Below are 21798 nucleotides of genomic sequence, written 5' to 3'. Positions count from 1 at the left end.
TTCACTCAATAGGAGCTGCTCCTGTCGCAAATTGATGTCATATGTCCATGTGTGGTCTAGCCCTATGGAAAATATGGAATGCACGTGCTAATAAAAAGTATTTTTAATATTGCTTTGATGCTCATATTAACCTTAGTAGGTATTACGTTTGAGTGGTGCAACATATTGAGTGAAAGATTCTCTATTTATGAAATAAGTACAAATATTTAAGTTGTTTTTATTATTTTATTTTAGTTGTAGAGGGCAAGTGTAATGTTTGTCTTTTATAGCCAGGGATCCTTTTAAAGTGAAACAAGAGAGGCACCTAGTGGTCGTGGGGTTATGTACAGCCACAAAAAGCAACAAGTGGATTTATTTCCTTCATGTACAGACATTTGCGGAGAAGCAGGCAATTGCATCAAATTGCTATCACATCTGATGAGAAGGTGGCTTTGCATTGCAAGCAACGTGAGTACATACCATAGTCCATACAAACGAGTGTTAACTTATGTTGAATGCACCCCAAATCATCTACACGTGTTACGTTTCCATAGCTACGTCACATCGGCTCCACCATGTTGTAGGAAATCCGCCTCTGCGCTTCCCCTCCTGTCAGATTAGAGTTTAATCCGAGGGGATGCGGTCAAGACGCTCTGTCTGTTAACAGTGGAGGAGAAGGTGTCGATTCATGCAAACCAAGTGGTATCGGGGAATTGGATGCGTTTCTTATTTTTTCATGTAACTGAGCAGCAGATAGAAAATGAGACGCCAGAATTCGGTTGCGGTTGTCTCCCAATTTGACTGCTAATGTTAGCCTGCTAGCCTCTTCGCTAGCTGGCTAACTAGCTGAGAAAGAGTAAGAAATCGGATTAGCTGCTATACCGTTAGCTGCTCACCGTCAATATCCAGGTTGATGCACCTGGCAACCACCTCACTGCAAATTGGTGGATCTTATTTATGGAATGTTTTTCTTTTTTCTCCTTTTCACTTCTTTTGTACGCGTTTTTAATTTCACCTCATTGATTTGAGGCCCCTTGTTCTTAATTGTTACCGACGTAAATGTTGCAACAAGGTTGATAACCTGATAGTTGATCCAGCCAACGGCAGGCTGCTCGTTGGTTGGCCAACCTTACTGTTGGTTATTTCAAAAGACAGGTGACCGCGACGGGATAGACGGCCAAATTGATGTGCTAGCCACTAGCCAGCGAGCAAGCTCATTGAACAATATTCTGATATAAATCTAGTCTTCCGACGAAGCCAACATGTCAGGGAAAGACAAAGACAAACAAGAAAAACAGTCGACCACAGAGCGGTTGATAAAAGGTGAGTAATGAACATTTTGTGCACACTAGCAAGTAGCATCCAGTTTGACTTGACACTGCATGCCCACTAGCTAGATTTGCATATTAATTAAAAACTACCTGTGGCGTTTGAGATAACATGAACTAAACTTGTTTATTTGGGAAAAAAATAAGCAGTTAAGTAGTGTTTGATTTAATAGGCTTATTCTGTTCGTTTTACGGAAATGTGGCAGTTGGTCATTTGACTCATTTATGAAGAGTGAGCCATTAAATCTGCGGTTGAGCTGTTATTACTCCAACAGAGATAAACCCTCGGGGCTTCCCCTAATGGTTTGTCTTTCAGTCAAGCCTGTTAAGGGATGCTTATGTGATGACAAAACTGCTGTCATTAGGAGAAAATGCTGCGTGTTTGAGAACAAAGGTGAATGAATCTGGGGGAAATCAAAAAGTGTAATATTGTCAACTCTCACACAGTGGATGATATTGGAGCAATGTGTCAATATAATCCAGACCAAAGTAAATTATTGTTCTGTTTTGACCCACCATCTGCACTTCTGTGGACCTGTAGGACAGTACCTGTATTCCTTAAAACTGACTGGAATTCCTATCATCTACTCAGATTTTTAACATTGTGTTGGGTCAGCATCGCTGCTGCTTGCTGTGATTCGTGGTTATTGTTACCACTATTGTTACTCTCAAGTCAAGACAGGCACTCACAGACAGACAGGGATCTCCTGTGAGTGTGTCCACTGTCCAGGATAAGATGGGGCAGTCCAGCCACGCCAAGGTTGACCCTGCTCCCTAGGGACCCTCACTGTCCATGCCGTTGCCAACACAGTATCATCGTCCTCCCCTGTAGAAGGCCAGTAGCATCGAGCAAGGACTAAACAAGTGAGAGATGTGCCCTGGAACGGAATTGGAATGCTTAACTGTGTGCCAGTAGGGAGTGGGTGAGTTAATTGTGGAAAGAATCTCCCAAGCGATGTGCCCAAGGCCCAGCAGAGAGAGACAGATTATTGCTTTGGCAATGAGAGAGAGAAAAACAGGAGTGACAGCTCTTTTAAAAAAAGTGTTTTATCTCATCCAACGCCACCTAGCTGGCCATCTAGCCAAGTTTAACCCATTAAAACCGGGAAAGCATCCGTGTCTTTTTAGATTTTCGTTTTGGCTATTCAAAAATAGCAGATATAAGGTCACAGCTTGCAGCCCTGCAAGCTTGTACATCTGCAAAAAAAAAAAAAAAATCTTGGAAGTGTGAGAACTACTGATTTTAGAAGACATTTGGAGAATCGGTCTTGATGGGCTAAGATACATGTAAGTTGTAAGGTCTGAGCTGAAGTCCTCTCCCAGCTCTGTAAAACTGAAAGTCAAGGCCTGGCCACACTATTGTGAAATGATGTATGGCCAATGAATATGGGTTTCTCATTGGCCATACATCATTTCACAATGACTTGGATCAGGTCGGACAATGGCTTTTGATTTTAATTGAACCTGGTGGCTGTCAGGTTATCCATTCCGTTCCTGATGTGTCTATAAGAAACAACAACAAAAAAGAAAGAGGTACCAAGAAGGTAAATGTGTGGTGTGGTGCTGCCACACAAAACATATGATTGACTGACAGAGATGAGACAAGTAGACAAGACAACCCATGAGCCTGGGGCCTGGTCCTGGATGTTCATTTCTGGTGAGTGATTGGCTGCATTCAAAGATAATTAGAGCAATCTCAATTGGAATTCATCATGATTCATCTAGCGACCCCCACCACCATCTGTATCTTTGTAATTCAATCTTATCCCATTGTGTCGACTTTGATGCAAAAGAGAACACATCCTAGACAACGGCTCATATCATGATCCAGAGATCACTACTGTGAACGTGGAGCCTGATGGATAATACTGTCTTTGTTTCTGTGGGTGTTTGTTGTCATGCCAGACAGGCAACGTGGGTGTCAGTGCAGCCACACAGCTTTGGCCCCTGATGCTTGTCTGTCATTAAGGAGCAGTCATCAAACATTAATGCTTATTAGACACGGTGGACCAAGCTTTAGGGTCGCTGTGGCCAATTTTACTCTTTAATTTGATTACTTTGGATCGCTTTTTGTATGTTGGTCTGTCTACAGGATCACATGTTTTTATCCTCTGTTATATTGTGTGTTGTGTCATGGAATTGCTGATGTGTTCTTTTCCTTTAACACTAAATTCATTAATTCATTCAAGGTGCAATTTGAGGTGCAATTTGAGCAAGGCTTGTGGCAACAGTTTTTGTATGTTGTGCTTGACCAGACATCTGCTGCCTTGGCCCTTGCCTTTGCTCATGCAAGCGAAAGCTGACTCGAAACTGCTCTGGCCAGTTCAGTTATATACCAAACACACAGTTCACAAATGCCAACTATAGTTTCTGTTTCTGAGAAAATTATTCTCTAACCATGCTTACACTGTGCATTGTGGTTAAAGGTGAGTTTCCTTCCATTCTGACTCATGTGCTGTCCTAATGTTTTCTCTCTCTCCGTTTCATCTGTCTTTTTGGAAGAAGGTAGGCCTGTTTTATCATATACTCTACTGCGCTGGTGCTTGCCTTCCAGTGTGTCAAGGCTTTTAAGTAAATGGCCCCTGAACCTGCTAATAGAGGCTTTGCCTAATCTGTTCTTAAGGCTCGTACCTCAGCTTACTGCACTACTTCTCTAGCCTCGCCTCGTAGGCCCCAGGAGCGCCTTACTGTTTTATTTATACCACAACTAGTCGGTGCATGACAGCTTGTCCTGATCACAGAGGAAGTTGGAACTGTTGCTTTGGGTTCCCATTGCAAGTCAGGCCTCAATCTGTGCTGCCCTACAAAATGAAGGAGCAGTAAGCTAGTGAAACTGACTAAGTATGCTAACATTTATCTCCTGTTGCACTGAAAGCATTGTTGCACCAAAGAGTTATTCCCAACAATATTGTGATATTGTTCGCTACTGCTGTGCTGTTATATTATTTTTGTTATCTTGTGATGTAGACTAGAGTGGACTCCGCTATCCACTTTAGTTAGAATAATTTTGAAATCCAATTGCAGCAAGCTTGCCAAGCATCTATTGTGAGTGAATCAGGGTGTGGACGGTGATCCTTGTCACTGCTGGGCAAGCACCTGTCCCCCTCTTGGTGGGGGATCCTCACTGGCAGGTGAGCCAGTAGACTGCAACAGTAAAATGTATTTAAAATAATACATTTTATAGTTATTATTGTTGGTGTGAATGGCCCTGGCCCTAAGGCCAGTCACTGGCATGGTATATCTCTAACATGCATGTTGTTTGGTGTGGGACAAAACTCGCATGGGAGAACATGATGTCCAGAAAGGCCCAAACTTCCCTCTTGCTGTGAGGCTACAGCCTACAGTGCAACCCCACCCACCTTGCCAGCACATTGGCATCTGAGTAGCCTGGCCTGGCCAGACTATCTTGGATTCACTGACACTTCCTCCCCGGTTATAAAGGGTTTTCTGTAGTTCTAAAGCTGTAACTTTCCCCTTCTACCCTGAATTTAAATCTCGTTTCCTGCCCAAGTGTGGACATTTTTACCATTGAGCTAATAGAGCCCTGCCTGCTTGCTCAGGGGATAAATTGTATCTTGACCATCTTTTGACCAAGTTTGTGTCAGATCCTGTGTCGAGATTTGACTTGATCTAAATGTACAAGAGAAGAGCAGGGAGACAAAAAATCCACAACAATTGTGTAAGTTACATTTTTATTCATTACACAAAATATACATAGTGCTGCTTTAGCATCATTATTCGCTTACTGCACCTGCTGCTGTGGTCACAATGGGTAAAAAAATACCTCCCTTTATTTTTCTACTTAGTAGGCATAGTGAAAAAACCTTATTTATCAAGTTCACGAATGAACTACGTAGTTCAGACAGAAAATTAGGGCTGTCAAAATAACTGAGTTAACTGAGTTAATTTGATGAAAAATGTTAACGCAATTAATGTATGCTTAGACCCACCCCATCCACCCAACCCGCCCCATCCACTCCATAATCCCATCCACTCTGCAGTGCACTAGTCTTCACTCTGGTATCTGATGGCTGATGGATCCAAACGAGATGGAAAGAGAAGCCCTATCATATATAATTTTCACCTCTTCGTCTTGTGGTATAACTTGTGAATTATAAAAGCACTGCATGGTTTAATTCTGTCACCATGTGTTTTGATCACACTCCTTCATTGTTTTTAAGATGGCAGCCTCTTGTAGCTTGTCTCTAAAAGGATTCTTGAGGTACGGGTAACATGGAAGGACATTAATGGTAGGGGGTTTTCAATTGAGGTGAGCACTGAGAACACTTTTTTTTTGTCAAGATCTCTCATGGCATCATTATAGCACCATTTACTTCCATCTCTCCCGTCGACTTAATTTTGGTGTCACTCTCTGTGCAGAGCAGAGCTTGTGAGCAGGAGGAAATGCTGCCCTGCAGTCCGCACTCACGAGGCTGTTCCCCACTCAGAGATTCCCTGCTTCTCCACTCGCAACCACTCCATCACTCACCTTGATTTGACCATGAGATCAAATTGTACCCCTTGATTGACTTGTGAATAGTGATATAAACATAACTGAAATGGGAACTAACAACCAGACTTTGCGGATTACAGATACATTTGAATGCCAGCCTATGAGTTCAGAATTAAGTGTGGGATCTTAGACTCAGGAGTTCAAGACATGATGCATCGTGTCTTACTATGAGACCAGGCATGCTTATCGTAGGAGTGGCACGACCCACTTGCTCCACTTTGATCAGTTTCTTTGCTCATCTCTGTACAGACCCCCCCCCCCCCCAACATGCTGTACATGGATGTATATATTGTGATGTCCACTGTCACTTAAATAAGCATGCATAAACAGTATAAAAACCCCACAACCCCCCACACGCCAATTCAATTATAATGGAGGAAAAGGAATGGTTGAAATGAGAGAATTATGATTGAGTTGTTATCCGTAATAATGTGAGCTGTTTGTGTGTATGTCCTCTTTTCCCATAGCTGTGCCATACCCTCCCCAGCAAAAACTTACCTTAAAGGAGCTGTTTGAGGATGGCAAGCCCAATCCAGAGGTGCTCCGTAACCACCTGGTCAAGGAGGGCAGGCTAGAGGAAGACGTTGCCCTCAAGATAATCAATGATGGGGCCAACATCCTCCGCCAGGAAAAGTGCATGCTGGAGGTGGACGCTCCCATCACAGGTAGGGTTTAGCAGCTTGGGGATAGCTTGGCAAAGGGCTAGGACTGAACCACATGTGACTAGATTTGACTGAGGAGAAAACCTTTTTTTTATTTTATTTTATTCAAAATGAGTTAATACCACAGGCAGACTCTTCACATACTAGACTAGAGCATGTCTGAAATAAGTGTCAGAGCTGAAATCGACATGTAAATATGAAATAAATGCTTAAACGTGTAGCTAGGTGTAATGTTAGAGACCACAGAAGTGAATCTTTCAAGCCCGTTTTCTCAACTCGCTGTTTTCTGCAAGACATTACTCTATATGCCATATCTCCAAAACTGGTGGGTCAAACTGAACAACCAATATGTCAATTTGAAGCTATGATTCCCTGCTTTCATATAACATGAAAAAACAAAAATTCAAAAAAATCCAATGGCAGTCTCTCAGTCAAATTTGGTCACATATATTGTTATTGTATAGTTGCTTGTCACGATATAAACATGTCTATCAATATCGCAAAAGGCAACATTATGGCCGATATAAATTCCCCCTGCTCGCCCACTGCTAAAGCCGGCAGCATACTGTACTTTGTTTTAGCCAGTGCCTAGGAAAATAAATTACCCCTACATTTCTCTTTCATGGAAAATGTATTATTGGGTGTTGTCTGACATGTCCTTAATGTAGCAAGCTGCCTAAAGCCTTCCGTATGAAAAGCTTGACTGATTTTGTCCATTCGTCGTTTTGACATTCGTTTTAAGTAAGCATTTTACTTTCTTCCCGTCAGAAAAAATTTAAGGGAAGCTCCGCACACTCAAATCTGCACACAATCAATGTATTTATTTAGCAAGCTTTCGGTCTACTGACCTTTCTCATGTTCCCTTTGTGGCTCCAGCACCTCTCTTAAGTTTTTTCAGCGGATGAGAGGTCGTTCTTTTTACACTTTCTTCCCGTCAGAAATGTAAAATAAAATGAATTCTTAGTTCTCATTGTTGCTACACATATACACTACACGTAATATTGTATCGATATCGAGATAGAGATTTGGCAGAGAGATTTGAGATTTGTACCTACATTTAAGTGTCTAATTGAAAGAACGTGCCCAGAGAATAGCATGTGAGTTTGGGGAAGCACCCTATGATCCGACGGACCATTGCTCCGAAGGAGTATTGGTCCGAGGTGCGCTGGGGGTCGGGAGAGGGTTGGGGTTAGGTTTAGGTGTCTGCCCCGGGGGAAGTTAGGGTTAGGGTGAGGGTTTGAGGTAGGTTGTCGATCGGACCAATGGACCGTCGGCATATTGACGCGGACCCGTGAGTTTGAGGTGGTTCCAATGGGCTGTGCTGAATATAGAACATATTTGGGTTTTGCGGAAGGTTCATTTCCTGGGCATGGAAACGGATATTAACTAAATTCGCGCCAGCATTAATTAATCCCTCGATAGCGTATTGCCAAGGTTTTATTGCACGTAACACTTACTTTGAAGAGCCAAATATCCGTAATCGCATGTTTCAATGACAAACTGCTATGTGTGGTCTCATGTCGGTCGTTGGTGGAAAAAGACGACCGCGAGTGTCACCCCGCCTGCTACAGCCCATTGAAAACCCTTGTATTCATCAGAAACGGACCTCCTCAATGTCGTTTCTGAGATACAGAGCTGTGAATGGTGGGCTTAGACTGGAAGTGGATGCGCGTGCATGTTCAAAATGGCCGCAGCCAGTGTCCCAATATGTATTGATGCGGGTAGCAACATCAGCTAGCATTACGATCGGATCAAAAAATGCATTAAACAATAGAAACCCGAGAATCTCGGGTTTGGTGGGCTAGGGTACTAATTTAAACCATCGTGTTCCTCGTTTCTGGCGGTTAAGTTAAAATGCACATACTGTACATACCATTACTCTACATATTCAGATTTGTTTGGTAGTGCTCTCATGTTCTTCTAATTCTTAGTTTTATCTACTTATTGTAATTGTTGGCACAGTCTGCATGCCACACAACATTTAGCTGCTTCAACCAGTATGAGTGAGTGACAAATAAACCCTCTTGAATGGTAGCCACCTTGTTACCTCACTATGGCATGCATTTGATTGTCCACTGAAATCTATTTTGCTGCAATAATGAAATCAAGGTCTTTGATTTTCAAAGCTAGAGCGTTCCTTTTGCGATTTATACCTGCAGAAGGCTTAACTATTTGATTCTCACTTTCTCTCTCTCATACGTATGTCATCTGTAATGGTTCTTCTCTCTCAGGCCCCTTTTCCACCAAAAGAACTTCGGTTCAGAACCAGTGCCCTTCCGAACCTTGGTGCTTTTTGCGAACCAGTCGCGAACCAGCTGCATTTCCACCAGATTGACGGCCGGTTCATTTGGTGGCGCTATTATACCTAAACACAAAATGTTGAAAAGGAGAAGGATCCGTCATGCCCGCAGACGCCCCGAGGGTGTTGCTCAACACAAACCGATGTAAACAGTATCCACGAGGTTGTGATGTCAAGGTTACAAGTTATTATAACGCCCCGCAAGTCTCAGCTGGATTCTGGAACCTCCCAAGTTCCAACCCACTGACAAGTTCCAACCTACTGACACACCCACTTATATCGTCTCGGTTCACAAAGCGCTGCGTGCAATTACAAAGCTGAACCACCGTTTTGTGGTTCACATTGGGAACGAACGTTTATGGTTCGGAACCAACTCATTTTCAGTGGAAACACTCTGAACTGGTTCAATATTTAGCGGGAAGAAAGAACCGAACCGGTTCAACCCCGGTGGAAAAGGGGCCTCAGAGGACATGGTTAAAAGGACAAGCCTGACAAGACAGAGTGTAGAGAGTAAACCCTGTGCCAACACTGGGCACTTTTCCAATGCACCACTGTTTGCATCTTCTGACAGCTGGTCATTTGGTGTATAACCACTTGAGTGGCAGAATGGACTGGGTCATCTCCAACCACCACAGAGTTTTTACCCCTAACACCCTCAGCTCAAAAGTACTCTTAAGTGGAGCGGGTGATGTTTGCTGCGCCTGCAAACATCACCCCATGCACCTGGCCCTCCAGAGGGCCTGCCTTCTTTTTACAGACAGGATTTCAAATACAGTACATTTCTGCATATCTTTGCTGTTGGGAAGAAACCACTCCAAAATGTAAAACTTTCAGGAAATTAAGAAAACCTTATATTTTGAAAACAAAGCAATACTGCCTCATCAAAGTTGGTGTTGTGACTATATATATATTGTCAATTACTTGCATGAGAGGGAGAGAGGTGGTGGAGTTGGTTGCTTTAGCAGACAGTTTGAGGGTCCAATGGAGTTAACACAATCTGCTGACACGAGAAAAGCTTTGTACTGCGTCGCTCCCGCCATGTGAACGCTTCTGACGAGAGGTAAACGGTATGTGCTTGTGCCAATGATACTAAAGTGTGTGTGGGGGGCGGTAAACTCCGACTCTTAAAGTAAACTTGTATGGTGGCACTGGGAACTTCATAAATGCTAACTGCTAGCCGGCAATACAATAATTAATAAATATACAATAATTAATAAATATTAAATCAATCAAATCAATCAACAGACGTAAAGGGTGTTCAATAGGCGTGAATCTTGTTTGCGTCCAAGCATAATTGGGCATGGTAACGCCCCGCCTGCCTGTGATTGGCCTATCGACACTGGCCGTCTTGACTGTCCTCCGAGACGCAAGGTTACTCCGCGGTGAGATTGAGAAATATATAATACAAGAGAATGACAGCTTGGCAAGCGCGACAGAAACAGAATGCAGCCTTGTAACTAACTTGTATGTTTTATTTTTGTAGAAGAGGCAAACTAATATTGTTTATGCCGTTTGCTTTGATTGTACATTGTACTATGATTTGATTTGCGTGTGTTCTAAATAAAGTGTGTAGTTATCGTAATTATAGTAAACTAATACTATTACACTAAAAAGGATAAAGATGAAGGGAAAATAGACCCTTTTTTAGTACAATAATGTTTCAAGTTTACATACAAACAAATTACACAATCAACACTTTATTTTAGAACACACCCAAATCATATTACGGCGTGCCTGTTCAATCAATTATTCCATCAAAGCAAACGTCATAAACAATATTAGTTTGCCTCTTCTACAAAAATAAAACTTACAGGTTATAGTTATCTTGTATCATACCGTACTACTTATGTAGTAAGTAGTAGTGGGTATTATTTCCCACCACGTAGTAACCTCGCATCACTCTATCCAGCATAGCTATATCCACCTCGGAGGACAGTCAAGACGGGCAGTGTCGGTAGGCCAATAACAGGCAGGCGGGGTGTTACCATGCCTATGCCTAAGTGGTTTCCTCCTGACAGCAACAATATACTATATTCTCTAGACCAGGGGTCTTCAATATTTTTCAGGCCCTTAGCTGAGAGAGAGAGAGATGAAGTAGAGACCCCTATACATGTGTTGTATAAAATGTTGTTGCCAATTAAGTAAGTAAGCCTTGCGAAGCCATGAGGCCCATAGGGCAGGAGCCTATGTCCTGTTTCTGTAGCGTGAGGCAGCTTGATGTACAAGTACACCCCCTGGACATGACGCTAGTATGTCGCAGGGACTTACCCCCAATCCAACCCTTGATGCTGAGTGCCAAGCAGGGAGGCACTGCGTCCCTTTTTTTTTTTTGTCTTTGGTATGACCCGGCTGGGCCTGGGTTCATAAATACCGTAGCTTCATAGGCTTAGCACCATCATCAGGGGGTTGTGTAAATTCAAGTTTTTTGTTTGCTTGTTTCCAATGATGTATATCTCTCAATTAATATGTTTGCTGAAAATAGCAGATCTAAAAGCTCATTCCATGGCCCAACACATTGCAGTGCAATACTCTTGGAGCTTTTAGATCTGCTGTTTTTGGCAAATGTTACCCCAGAATAAGGATGCTAGCATTCAAGTAGTTGACGTAATGTACTGGCACCCCTGTAGTAACTCTGAGGGCCCCCTAGGGGTCCCGAACCCCCTGTTGAACACATATGCTTTAGTTGGACAATACAAATTACAGTAACAGACAGGATAAACTTGTGGCATATGCTTATAGACTATACATTTTATGCTTTCGTAAGCCCAAAGCCAAAGCTGGTTTTAGCGTTGTCCCTGTGGTGTGATATGTCTTGTTGCACGTTGACCCTAGTGATTCAACGCATGGAATTCAATGGCCCAAACCACACCAAAGGGTTGAAACGGTTTTAGTGTTAACTCTTGCAACCGTTTACACCCAAGGAGTTGCATGGTGTGGTAAGGGCTTAAGTCCCTTAGCTCAATGAAAGCGAGGAATGCATCCAGGTACTTGTCGAAGTGCAGTGGCATCTTCGCACTTGTCTGCTTGGTTTCTATTACATGAATGGGTGCTGTTTTAATGGGGTGCGCACGCTTTTCCGACACACCGAAGATCCGAAGCGGGGGGACATGCGATGCGATGCGAAAAAGCGATGGTCCGACATGCGCTGCTCCCGTGCTTGCGGTTAGGGTTAGGTTAGGATTGAGGTTTCGGATCAATAGTATGTCGGAACTAAAGCCTGCACCCGTTTTAATGGTAGAGATATTATGGCTTTTTAATTAAACGGAACAATCAAAGTCCCACCGCTGAATGCTGAAGAGCCTATGAAAAGAGAAAATGTCAGTTCCCCTAAATGTCTGATTGACAGCTGAGGTCCTGGGGACCCAGATGACTGCACGTTGTCTTATTCTACCATGCAGTTAACTGCTATATTAATCCCTTTATTAAAGGCTTAAAATGAAAGCCAGTAGTCGTCTGGGTCCCCAGGATCAGAGCAGAGACTGAGTACTACTGCAATTCATATTTAAATGCAGGTGATGGCAATCACATTTCTTCACTAGCATTCTTCAGTAACCCTGCTTTGAATATCATTGTAAAGTTGTCCATGCAGTTATCCATGCTCTATCAGCAAAACTACACATAGCCAAATCAATACATGGAAAGACACTGCAGTGTGCACTTTCAATTTCATGACCAAAGTTGGATGATACTCATGCAGTATTTGGCAGTTGGTTGTTTTTTACCAATGTATTGCATGATTTATGGCCCCATAGCTAGTATCATTGTTATTTGACTGTTAAACCTACTATTTCTCTTTCCACAGTTTGTGGTGATGTCCATGGACAGTTCTTTGACCTTATGAAGCTCTTTGAAGTTGGTGGGTCGCCCAGTAACACACGGTATCTCTTCCTCGGTGACTATGTAGATCGAGGCTACTTCAGTATCGAGGTGAGTGACTGTTCTCTTCACTAAGTTTCATTCAGTGTGCCCAGATCTGTACTAATAAGGTTCCTTGCAGGAGAATTCCAACGGTCACTTTTTGTGAGGTGAAACCTGACTAATGAAATCTCATGAAATGTAGACGACCTATTGACGACCTAGTCATACTGATGGCCTAGCCTGATTGGCTGCCTCGTCTGCCTCCTCTGGCCAATGGGAGAGCAAACGGCATGCCAACGGCATCCATTATCAACACTAACACTTTGTTTAGAAGTTCACACCCAAATCAAATCATAGTACAACGTTATTCAATCAAAGCAAACGGCATAAACAATATTAGTTTGGCTCTTTTACAAAAATAAAACTTACAAGTTAGTTACAAGGCTGCATTCTCTTTCTCTTCATTCTCTTGTATTATTTTCCCACCATGGAGTAACCTCACGTCTCGGAGGACAGTCAATACGGGCAGTGTTGGTAGGCCAATCGGGGCGTTACCATGTCTATGCTCAGTGTGTCAATAGAATTAAGGCACACGATAAATTGAGGAAGATGTACCCTGGCGGACAATTCCAAATAGGGCTTTTACATCACCATCATTACCAAACGGATCACTGAATAGAAGATGCTATCATTACCAAACGGATCACTGAATAGAAGATTATTTTATTGGGTCAATTTAAGTCGCGTTGTTGTGTGTGATTCCACGTGTTGTATGCATTCAGTACAATGTTCTTTGAAGTCTGGATTTGTCTTCGGTGAGGACATCAAGAGGGTCGTAATTTGCAGTAGCTGAGGCTCTGGCTTGAACTATAATTGAAGCAACGTTTCTTTTTTTTTGTCAATCACTACACAATGTACACATGCTATGGAAACAGTACAGAATTCTAACACGTTTTTAATCAAGCAGTTGCTGCCATTTGCTGGTATCATTTTAAAACTCATGTCCAGCCTTTAGCTGATACTATCTTTGTAGTAAGCAATACTTTCAAACCAAGTCCTACAGAGACTACAGCAGCCCCCTCTCTAGAGACGGATGTTTTGCAATAACAGTCATCAGTACTGTCTGGATGGTGATTCTCTTTGTTGTTGGACCCTCTCTGACCCTCTCTGTGCTGAAACTAGTCTGATTGCTTCAACCAGGAGCGCTGCACAGCAGATCTCCCATATGGTCATAAATAATTTAATTTGTGTATACTATGTTAATGGGTATGCTATCCTGTGTAGGTTGTGAGCATGCTCAGATATTTTATAGGTCAATCTGGCAATAAAACATTGTTTTGGGGTCACGGAAATTCATGCAGATAAGCCTTGTAAGCGTAAAGGAACATAATGGTGTGTGCTTTTTGTGTGTGTAGACGTTTACCAGACCGAGACACAGGTCCTTCAAATCAGTTATTCATCAACACATCATAATGCAATATAAATGTTACATAAGTAAAGTACTAATACAACAGATGTGTTTAACCCATTTAGGACGGGAAAACCTTGTTTTTGTGTGTAGTGTACTGTGTACACACTGTTTTCATCTATCTGCATGTAACCGCAATGTAAAGTCATGTTTATATAAATGAACATTGCAGTGGCATATCATAAGCCTTGGTCACAGCAACAGTGCAATATGAACAGAGGCTACAGTGGCGAATATATATATACCGGTAACTTTTTTTAGGGGGGCTAGGGAATTATGGTGTGTGATGTGAAATGTGAGCTTTCCATCATATTCAAGTGCTTTTGGAGAGAAATGAGACTGAGTCACTTTCAGTAGAGCACTGTATAGGGGAGCTGTGTGTGACTGTGCCCAGGTGATGATGGTCGTTGATGCTCATTAATACATCAAGGAAGGCAATTATGTTTCTGCACTGTCAGAAGTAATGCTACTTCCTTTCCAATGTAGTTAAATAAAAAATGTGATGGGAGAGGGTGGGGGGAGGGGAGATACATTATATAAAATAAAATAAAACACATTTTTCTTTTTTCTTTTGCTTTGTGATTTCCTAGTTGCCCCTTTATCAGCTACAGTGTCTGGGCAATAAATACTCTTGGTCGTGTAGGGGGCTTCCACCTACTAGTGGCACACATCAGCATCCCGCATTGCGCATTCTTGATGTGGTAGAAGAAGCCTCATACTAATAGAACTAATTCAAGTTACATCCAGTCTGACGACTGCCAACAGTCACACTACTGCAGCTATGCGTATTACAACAGCTGATGGAGGCGACGGGAGGTAACTGAATTCGATAGGCAACCAACTGCTTTAACGCGATGTACCCGGATGTGTGTCATCAACGGCGTGCATGCACAATGACGGGGAAAACTTCTGTGCTAGAGTTAAATGGAGTGGCGAAAGACGGTAATAAACAGCGTTAAATTGGTTACATTGAAAAAAGGGCCTTGTTAAGACCTCCATAATGTAATGGTCAATGCCTGTGTGGAAATTCAGAGCCATTGGTGCAGCAAGTGAGGAGCAGCGACATTGCTTCATACAGACAGACTTAATTACTTACTTATTACTTGCGCAAGCAGAGCGCGCAAGTAATAATTTCGCTTGGTCTCTTCAAACCACATTACGTCATCACAGACACATACATATACACACCATGTACTCTGGTCCCAGCTCTCAACGATGACGTAATGTGGTATCTGGTCCCAGCAAACCAGGCACAGACTTGCATACATACATACAGAGTATGTAGTTGTAATGTGATTTGTAATTTGTAAATCTGTGCCTGGTCTGCTGGGACCTGATTACACAGATGACCATTTCTCTTACGTCATCACTGAGATCTAGTCATACATATACACACCATGTACTCTGGTCCCAGCTCTCAACGATGACGTAATGTGTAATCTGGTCCCAGCAAACCAGGCACAGATTTGCATACACATAAAAACGGTTGAAAAAGACGGCTGTCACTTTTTGGCACCAAGTAACCACAGTATACTGCTAATCAAATTACAACTACATACTCTATATAGTATAATGTATATGTATACTTATGTCTAGTCATTAGTCATTGCTGGGACGGTGCATACGCATCGGAAAGGCTGGGACGGTGCATAGGGCGCAAAGTAACCACAGTATACCGCTAATCAACTTACAAATGACATATACATAGAGGCAGAAACTGAGATTTGACAGTTTGTAGCGGTTTGTAGCGGTCGAAAGTACTTGCGCGCTCTGCTTGCGCACTAGTAGGCAATTTATGGCCTACTAGTGTGCAACAAGCAAGTATGCACTCGGCAGAGTGCAGTTCTAGTTAATTATATGTTAGATAGATATAGAATAACAAAACCACCATTGTTGGGTTTTGGTGCCCTCCCCATCAACAATATTACAACACTCAAATTGATGGTATATATTTGTTTGTGTTTGTATACACACATGCTTCTCTGTGTGAAAGTTTTTCATGCGAGTACTAACACTATATGGAGATAGGTAAAATGTCACAGATGAAAAGGGAGAGAGAGAATAGGAATTGATGAGTGAGTGAGGTTTTAATGCTGTTTCAAGAAATCAGGGAGTTGAAGGCCTGTACAGTGTGCACAGCAAGGGCTTTAGACTAAACTTTTTTCAGAATACTGTATTTAACTGTACCATACTGTACTGCACCGTACTGTACTTTACTTTACCAGACTGTACTCTGCAGTAGTATACTGTACTGTACTGTGATGTACCATGCTGTACGGTACCATACGGTACTGTGCTTTACTGCAGGTGTTCTCAACCCGTGGGTCGCGACCCCTCAGGGGGTCACCAAATTATTTTGGGGGGTCCCCAAAGTGTGTGTGTGTGTGTGTGTGTTGAGAACCAAACGTTGAGAACCATTACCATTACTATACCATTCTGTACAGTAATGTACCATACTGTAATGTACCATGAATCAGTCCAATCTGTGTTGGGGAGAAAAAGGGGGAGGGGCCTAAAGTGGTGATGATTATGACGGTCACCACTTCAGGAAGTAGGCCACTTCCTGGATTGTGCAATAAGGCAATGTATGCTCACTATACAGAAGGTGAAGATTTTGTGGGCAGGATGAGAAGCTTAGAACCTCTAGAAGAAGCTGTAGAGAAGCCTATAGAAGCTGTAGTTGTGGAAGATGGGGAGTCATTTGAACGTGCTTGGGCTGAGAGAAGTACCAAAGCTGTGGCTCTGTCCATGGAGTGGGGTTTCTGTTGTATTAGCGAGATTATTATTTAGGGCATGGTAGGAGGGGTGGGGGTGTTCTACTGTAAAGTGTTGGAGGAATTATGGCAGTGTATGGAAAGCGTTGCATTTGATTGGGATTTTGGATACAGAGTTGGACCTGTGACTTGCAGAGACAGTTTTACTGTATGTGTGTTCTGATTTGTAATGTGATGCGAGTTGGTCATGAATCCTTTTGTATGTAATTAGAATCCTGTTTATTCCGTTCAAATGGTGATCTGTTTCATTCAGTGTTTACTGATCTAGAAAATTCACAGAAATATCAAATTGGCTGTTTTATTGTTGATTTTGTTGATTTAGGCTTTCTGCCTCTACATATCCTCTAAAGTGGATAGAGCTGCAGATTAGTTTCTTAGTGATTTATTCTAGGAATCAAATAATCAAATGTGTGGTATATATATATATATATATATATATACATCTGCCCCACCCGCTAATTTAGTCACTACAAGTTTTGGCTGGACAGGAAGTCATCATGCCTATTCGGGTGATTGTATAATTTAGTGTAATATAATGCAGCTGGGGAATTGCTAGATGGCAGTGACAGGGGATTCTAAAGAGCATAGAACATAAACTCATAACGTCACATGCACACAACTCAGCCCTCCAGGCCATTAAGATGCCCAGCCCCAGCGAGCAGAATCTTTTACCATCCATACAAGCTTCACTTTTCCTCAGGTGGAGTTTGAAAAGAAATTAAGCCATGGAAACCCTCTTGTGTCGTGTGAAGGCCATAGTGGCTTGAATAGCGCAAAAGCATGGCTATAGGAAGATGGATCTCAGGATGTGGTTACCAAGGCAACATGAAGATCGACTTTAGCCTCTGAAAGCAGCCTATTACCTTTTTTCAGGCCAGACATTTTTCAGAATCTAAATTGAGTTCATGTAGCAATCCATTTAATTCTGCTGGCCGTCACTGCCTACTTTACCCCTTTGCGATCCAAGAGAGTATTCCACTGAACTGACCCCCTATCCTGGCTCCAACCCCTCTCTAACCACATGCTTTGCAGAGTGTGAGTGGGTGGGTGTCTGTGTCTGTGTGTCTATCTGTCTCCATCTGTGTGTGTTTGTGCTTCGTGAGGTGGAGTGAAGTGAGCCAGCACCATTGTCTGCCTCCCCCGTTCCAGGCTTTGTGCAGACTGCCTACTTGATAGAAGAGAGCTCTCTCATTAAAATCCATGTCATCTCTCTCAGGCACTTTGCACTCCTGTTCCCTTCACCACCTACGCACATAAGAGATCCATTCATGCCGACAGCCCCTCTACAGATTCAACTGCACTTCACAGCTCAAACAATTCCACAAAGTACAGAGAGCAGTAAGACGTGCAGGGAACAAAATTTCAACCTGGGTGGATTAACAGTCCATGTCCCAGACCTCCCAATGGGACCTAATCTATTGTCTCATTACAGTTTTACAAGTACCACATTTTGAAACGCCCTTATCACCCCTCATGAGTTTCCAGGTCTGATTTCAGTCCAGTCAAATTAGGTGTTATGTTTATGATAGTTATTTAAAATATAATTTCAGAGTATTATACAGTAATATTTAAGGACGACTAATAGTTAAGGACTAATGCTCATTATAATATGGTACCATTTTTGTCTACTCGTCTGTTTCTCAGAGGAGAGCTGTGGACAGTTCTGAAACCCACCTACCAGTGACATCATCGACGAGGAACCCAAGCTAATAGAAACTGCAGGCGTTCTATTCCTGGAAAGTTGGCATGCTATAATGGAAGCCACATTGTTCGTGCATTAATAAAATAAAATAAATATTATTTAGTTTGGAAAAAAAATAAACTGCCGAACAGTGATTGTCACTGGTAGGCTTGAGTTGTTTCTGAAGTGTCCACAGCCCTCCTGTGAGACAGACAGATTTTATAATGACCACCAGAGAGGACCAGTTACTGTACTGTATATGACGATTGGTTGAAAATGGGTGAAGTCATCCTTTAACAAATATACTAATAGAGCTATTTGTCATTTTTGGGTGGTTGTACAAATTGCAAGAATTAATATTTCAACTTCATGTTGGGCACGCGGAACTATGTGTAATTTTTTTTGCACATTGTATAGTGTATACTTAAGCAATAAGCCACGAGAGGTCTCAGGTTACCGGGTATTTTACACTGGCTGGGGGCATAGGCAGCCAGTGTAAAATACCCGGTAAGCTGGGGCCTCGAGTGGCTTATTGCTTTTCTAAAACGGTTACAAACATATAGCAATATTAACCTAATAATAAAACGATTGAATTCACAAAAGTAGCTACGCTTTGCTCCACCAGAGCGAGCCACATCACTTCCTTGTTTTGCTCGGCAAGTAGCCCCAGTGATTGAAGGAGTGGGTTATCGGTGGAATTTACACCGGTCACGTGACGGTAACCAGCCAATCGGAATCAAGTATTGGGACAACCCTTTTAGAAATTCACTCTGACAACACATTTCTCTCACACACACACACACACACACACACATGCACCTCTTCCTTGTTCCCCCAAAAACCCTGCACACTTCCCTTAAAGAACCCATGGTGAATTATCATGATGGAACATGGATATTCAGCCATTCCTCACCAATTATACAACAAATCTATTGTATTTATGCCCAAGCCGAGATTGGGCCATTGCAACGGTGAAGATTTTCTATTTTATTTTAATTTTTTCTCAAACGCATAGCCTACGGTATCCTAGAAATGGTAACCAGAGAGTTTCTTAATTATTTCGAAAGCAAATATACAGTATATACATAATAAAGGTCAGAACACAATAGAAAATATATTTTTTTACGTGAATGCACACCTGCTGGCTTCGGTTACTTGGGCATCCTGCTCTCCAGGCTTAGTGTTGGGCTGTGTGGTTTATGCATGTTAATGTAAAAGAGTGGGCCGAGGGCGGCAAGTGGCGACTAATGAGCAGTGCCTTGTCGTCTGAGACTGAAGAGGAAGCAGGGCTCATTTGGATTATAAATGCCTCCTCTGCTTTTTTATACTGTTCTTGTCGTCACACATTAAATACGGCTCCAGATTACATTTAGGTCTGGCTTCAAAGCTTCACCAGGGATGCATCATTTATGATAGAATCTACTGTTTTCTTCCTGTGCCCTCGATGTTTGAGCCTCTAATGTGCACATAGGAATATTTATGTAGATTTATGAATTGAACACAGGTTATTTATGCAGTTTCTGTATAATTCTATCGTTTTGTGCTTCTCTCTGCCTATATCCCCCTCCACCCCTCCCTCTCTTAGTGTGTGCTCTACCTCTGGTCGCTTAAGATCAACCACCCCACTACACTGTTTCTCCTGCGAGGGAACCACGAGTGCCGGCACCTAACCGAGTACTTCACGTTCAAACAGGAATGTAAGTGAAGTTTGGCTTTTATAATTATAACCTTGTTTGTCTGGACACAATCACAAAATGCATGCGAAGAGCATTTGCATGGCATTGAAAAAGCATTGTTGACTCTTGAGTTGAGAACTACTGCTCTTGGCTAAAGTCAGGGTTCCTTCAATTTTGGGAAAACTGGGCCCTTTCGAAGGAATAATTACTCGTTTGGCTCTGATGTGTTGGATTAGCCAAAAACAATACCTTGGGTAAAGCATTTATTAGTTAAAAAAATGGAACTGGTATTTGAATTGTTAGAAGTATTTATTTATTTTATCAGTCAGAAGTAGATGACAGAGAATAATAATAAATTCATTGAGGTATTAAGGCACAGATAGTCATATTTCTGGTGTTTTACACACATCTCAAACAGAAAGGCAGGCATATCCTCTCTAAAACGCCAGAATCTTCATATCTGACTTGAATCTCTGATGAAAATTACAGCGCAATTTCATCCCAAAAGCCACACTTTTCCACATACACTCACTGGGAAATATTAAAAAATTAAGGGCATTTGTACAACCACAAATTTGATCTAGCTGCTGGCTTAGGCAATGTTGGTAAAACCAACCAAGCGCTGAAGATGTGCATTTCTGAACACAGATACAGCATTCAAAGATCCAAAATACACTGTAGTGCAATGTACTTCATGTCCACTAAACAGAATGTGGCCTCTCTAGATATCAGGGGATTGAACATGTTAAATGCTCAAAGAGGAGTTGCTGCTACAGTGTGAATCCTTTTGGATTTACACCGTCTCTCAAAGGAATAAACAAGGAGTTTCCAAACATCCATTTTCTATAACTATAACCATTTTTAACTCTCTTAGTCTTGCAATGCAGTAGCCACTTTATTTTCACTTTTCTACAAGGGTGCCTTGGTCTCATCATGTTTTTCATTTTTTTTAAACTTATATTTTAGACTCAATATTAAGTTTCCTGATTATTTAAATCTCTAGATTTTAATAATCATGCTGTCCATTGCTTTTTTCACTGTTGTGTTATGGATATAAATGTTGAACACTCCATTTTTACCTCATTATCCTATTGTGGTGTTCCACTCATTAACATGACCTGTGGGTGGGGTGACTGGGGTCCACACATCTTGAGTGAGTTTGACACGATTGACTCGAAACATTTGCAGGTTTTATTTTTCTTCATGATCTTTTCTAACCCAGCACAACACCTCAACTAAATGGTGTGCTGGTGTGAGCCTTTGTTTGAGAGGGAGAACAAGAAATCAGTGTGAAGCTTAATTTATGCTTGGGTGAAAAAGTTTTGCTCAATTAAAAAAAATGCATATTTTCAACTGGAAGAAATGTTTTAATGTGAATCTCTCTTTTCACCCAGGCATAAATTAGGCTTTGATCAGAGCCATGATAATCAGCTACACAGGTGTGGTACCATTATTAGTATGCAAATACTAGAAACCAAAACACTTTGGCAGACCGCAGAATGTAATTTGTCAGTTGCAAATAGCTTTCAGTCCTAAATGTCTCCTCCCTTTCAGGGTGGA

The 21798-nt window shown here is 42.0% G+C and overlaps 1 protein-coding gene across 3 annotated transcripts in view; it reads left to right on the top strand.

Moving 5' to 3' along the window:
* The first annotated feature begins 607 nt into the window (after positions 1 to 607).
* Positions 608 to 21798, top strand: part of ppp3cca (protein phosphatase 3, catalytic subunit, gamma isozyme, a) — a 38386-nt gene continuing 17195 nt past the window's right edge. For 2 of the 3 annotated variants that reach the window (XM_080766553.1, XM_080766552.1), the window contains exons 1-4: positions 608 to 1302; positions 6288 to 6485; positions 12584 to 12708; positions 20148 to 20259. In XM_080766553.1, coding sequence (XP_080622679.1) covers positions 1242 to 1302; positions 6288 to 6485; positions 12584 to 12708; positions 20148 to 20259 — 496 coding nt within the window. In that variant the 5' untranslated portion in view covers positions 608 to 1241. The remainder of the gene's footprint in view (positions 1303 to 6287; positions 6486 to 12583; positions 12709 to 20147; positions 20260 to 21798) is intronic. The other variant, XM_080766554.1, reaches the window with a different exon arrangement.

The sequence above is a fragment of the Protomyctophum bolini genome (assembly GCF_963924005.1).
Source record: "Protomyctophum bolini genome assembly, chromosome: 6".
NCBI classification, from domain to species: domain Eukaryota; kingdom Metazoa; phylum Chordata; class Actinopteri; order Myctophiformes; family Myctophidae; genus Protomyctophum; species Protomyctophum bolini.
This window is presented reverse-complemented; position numbering and strand designations above follow the sequence as displayed.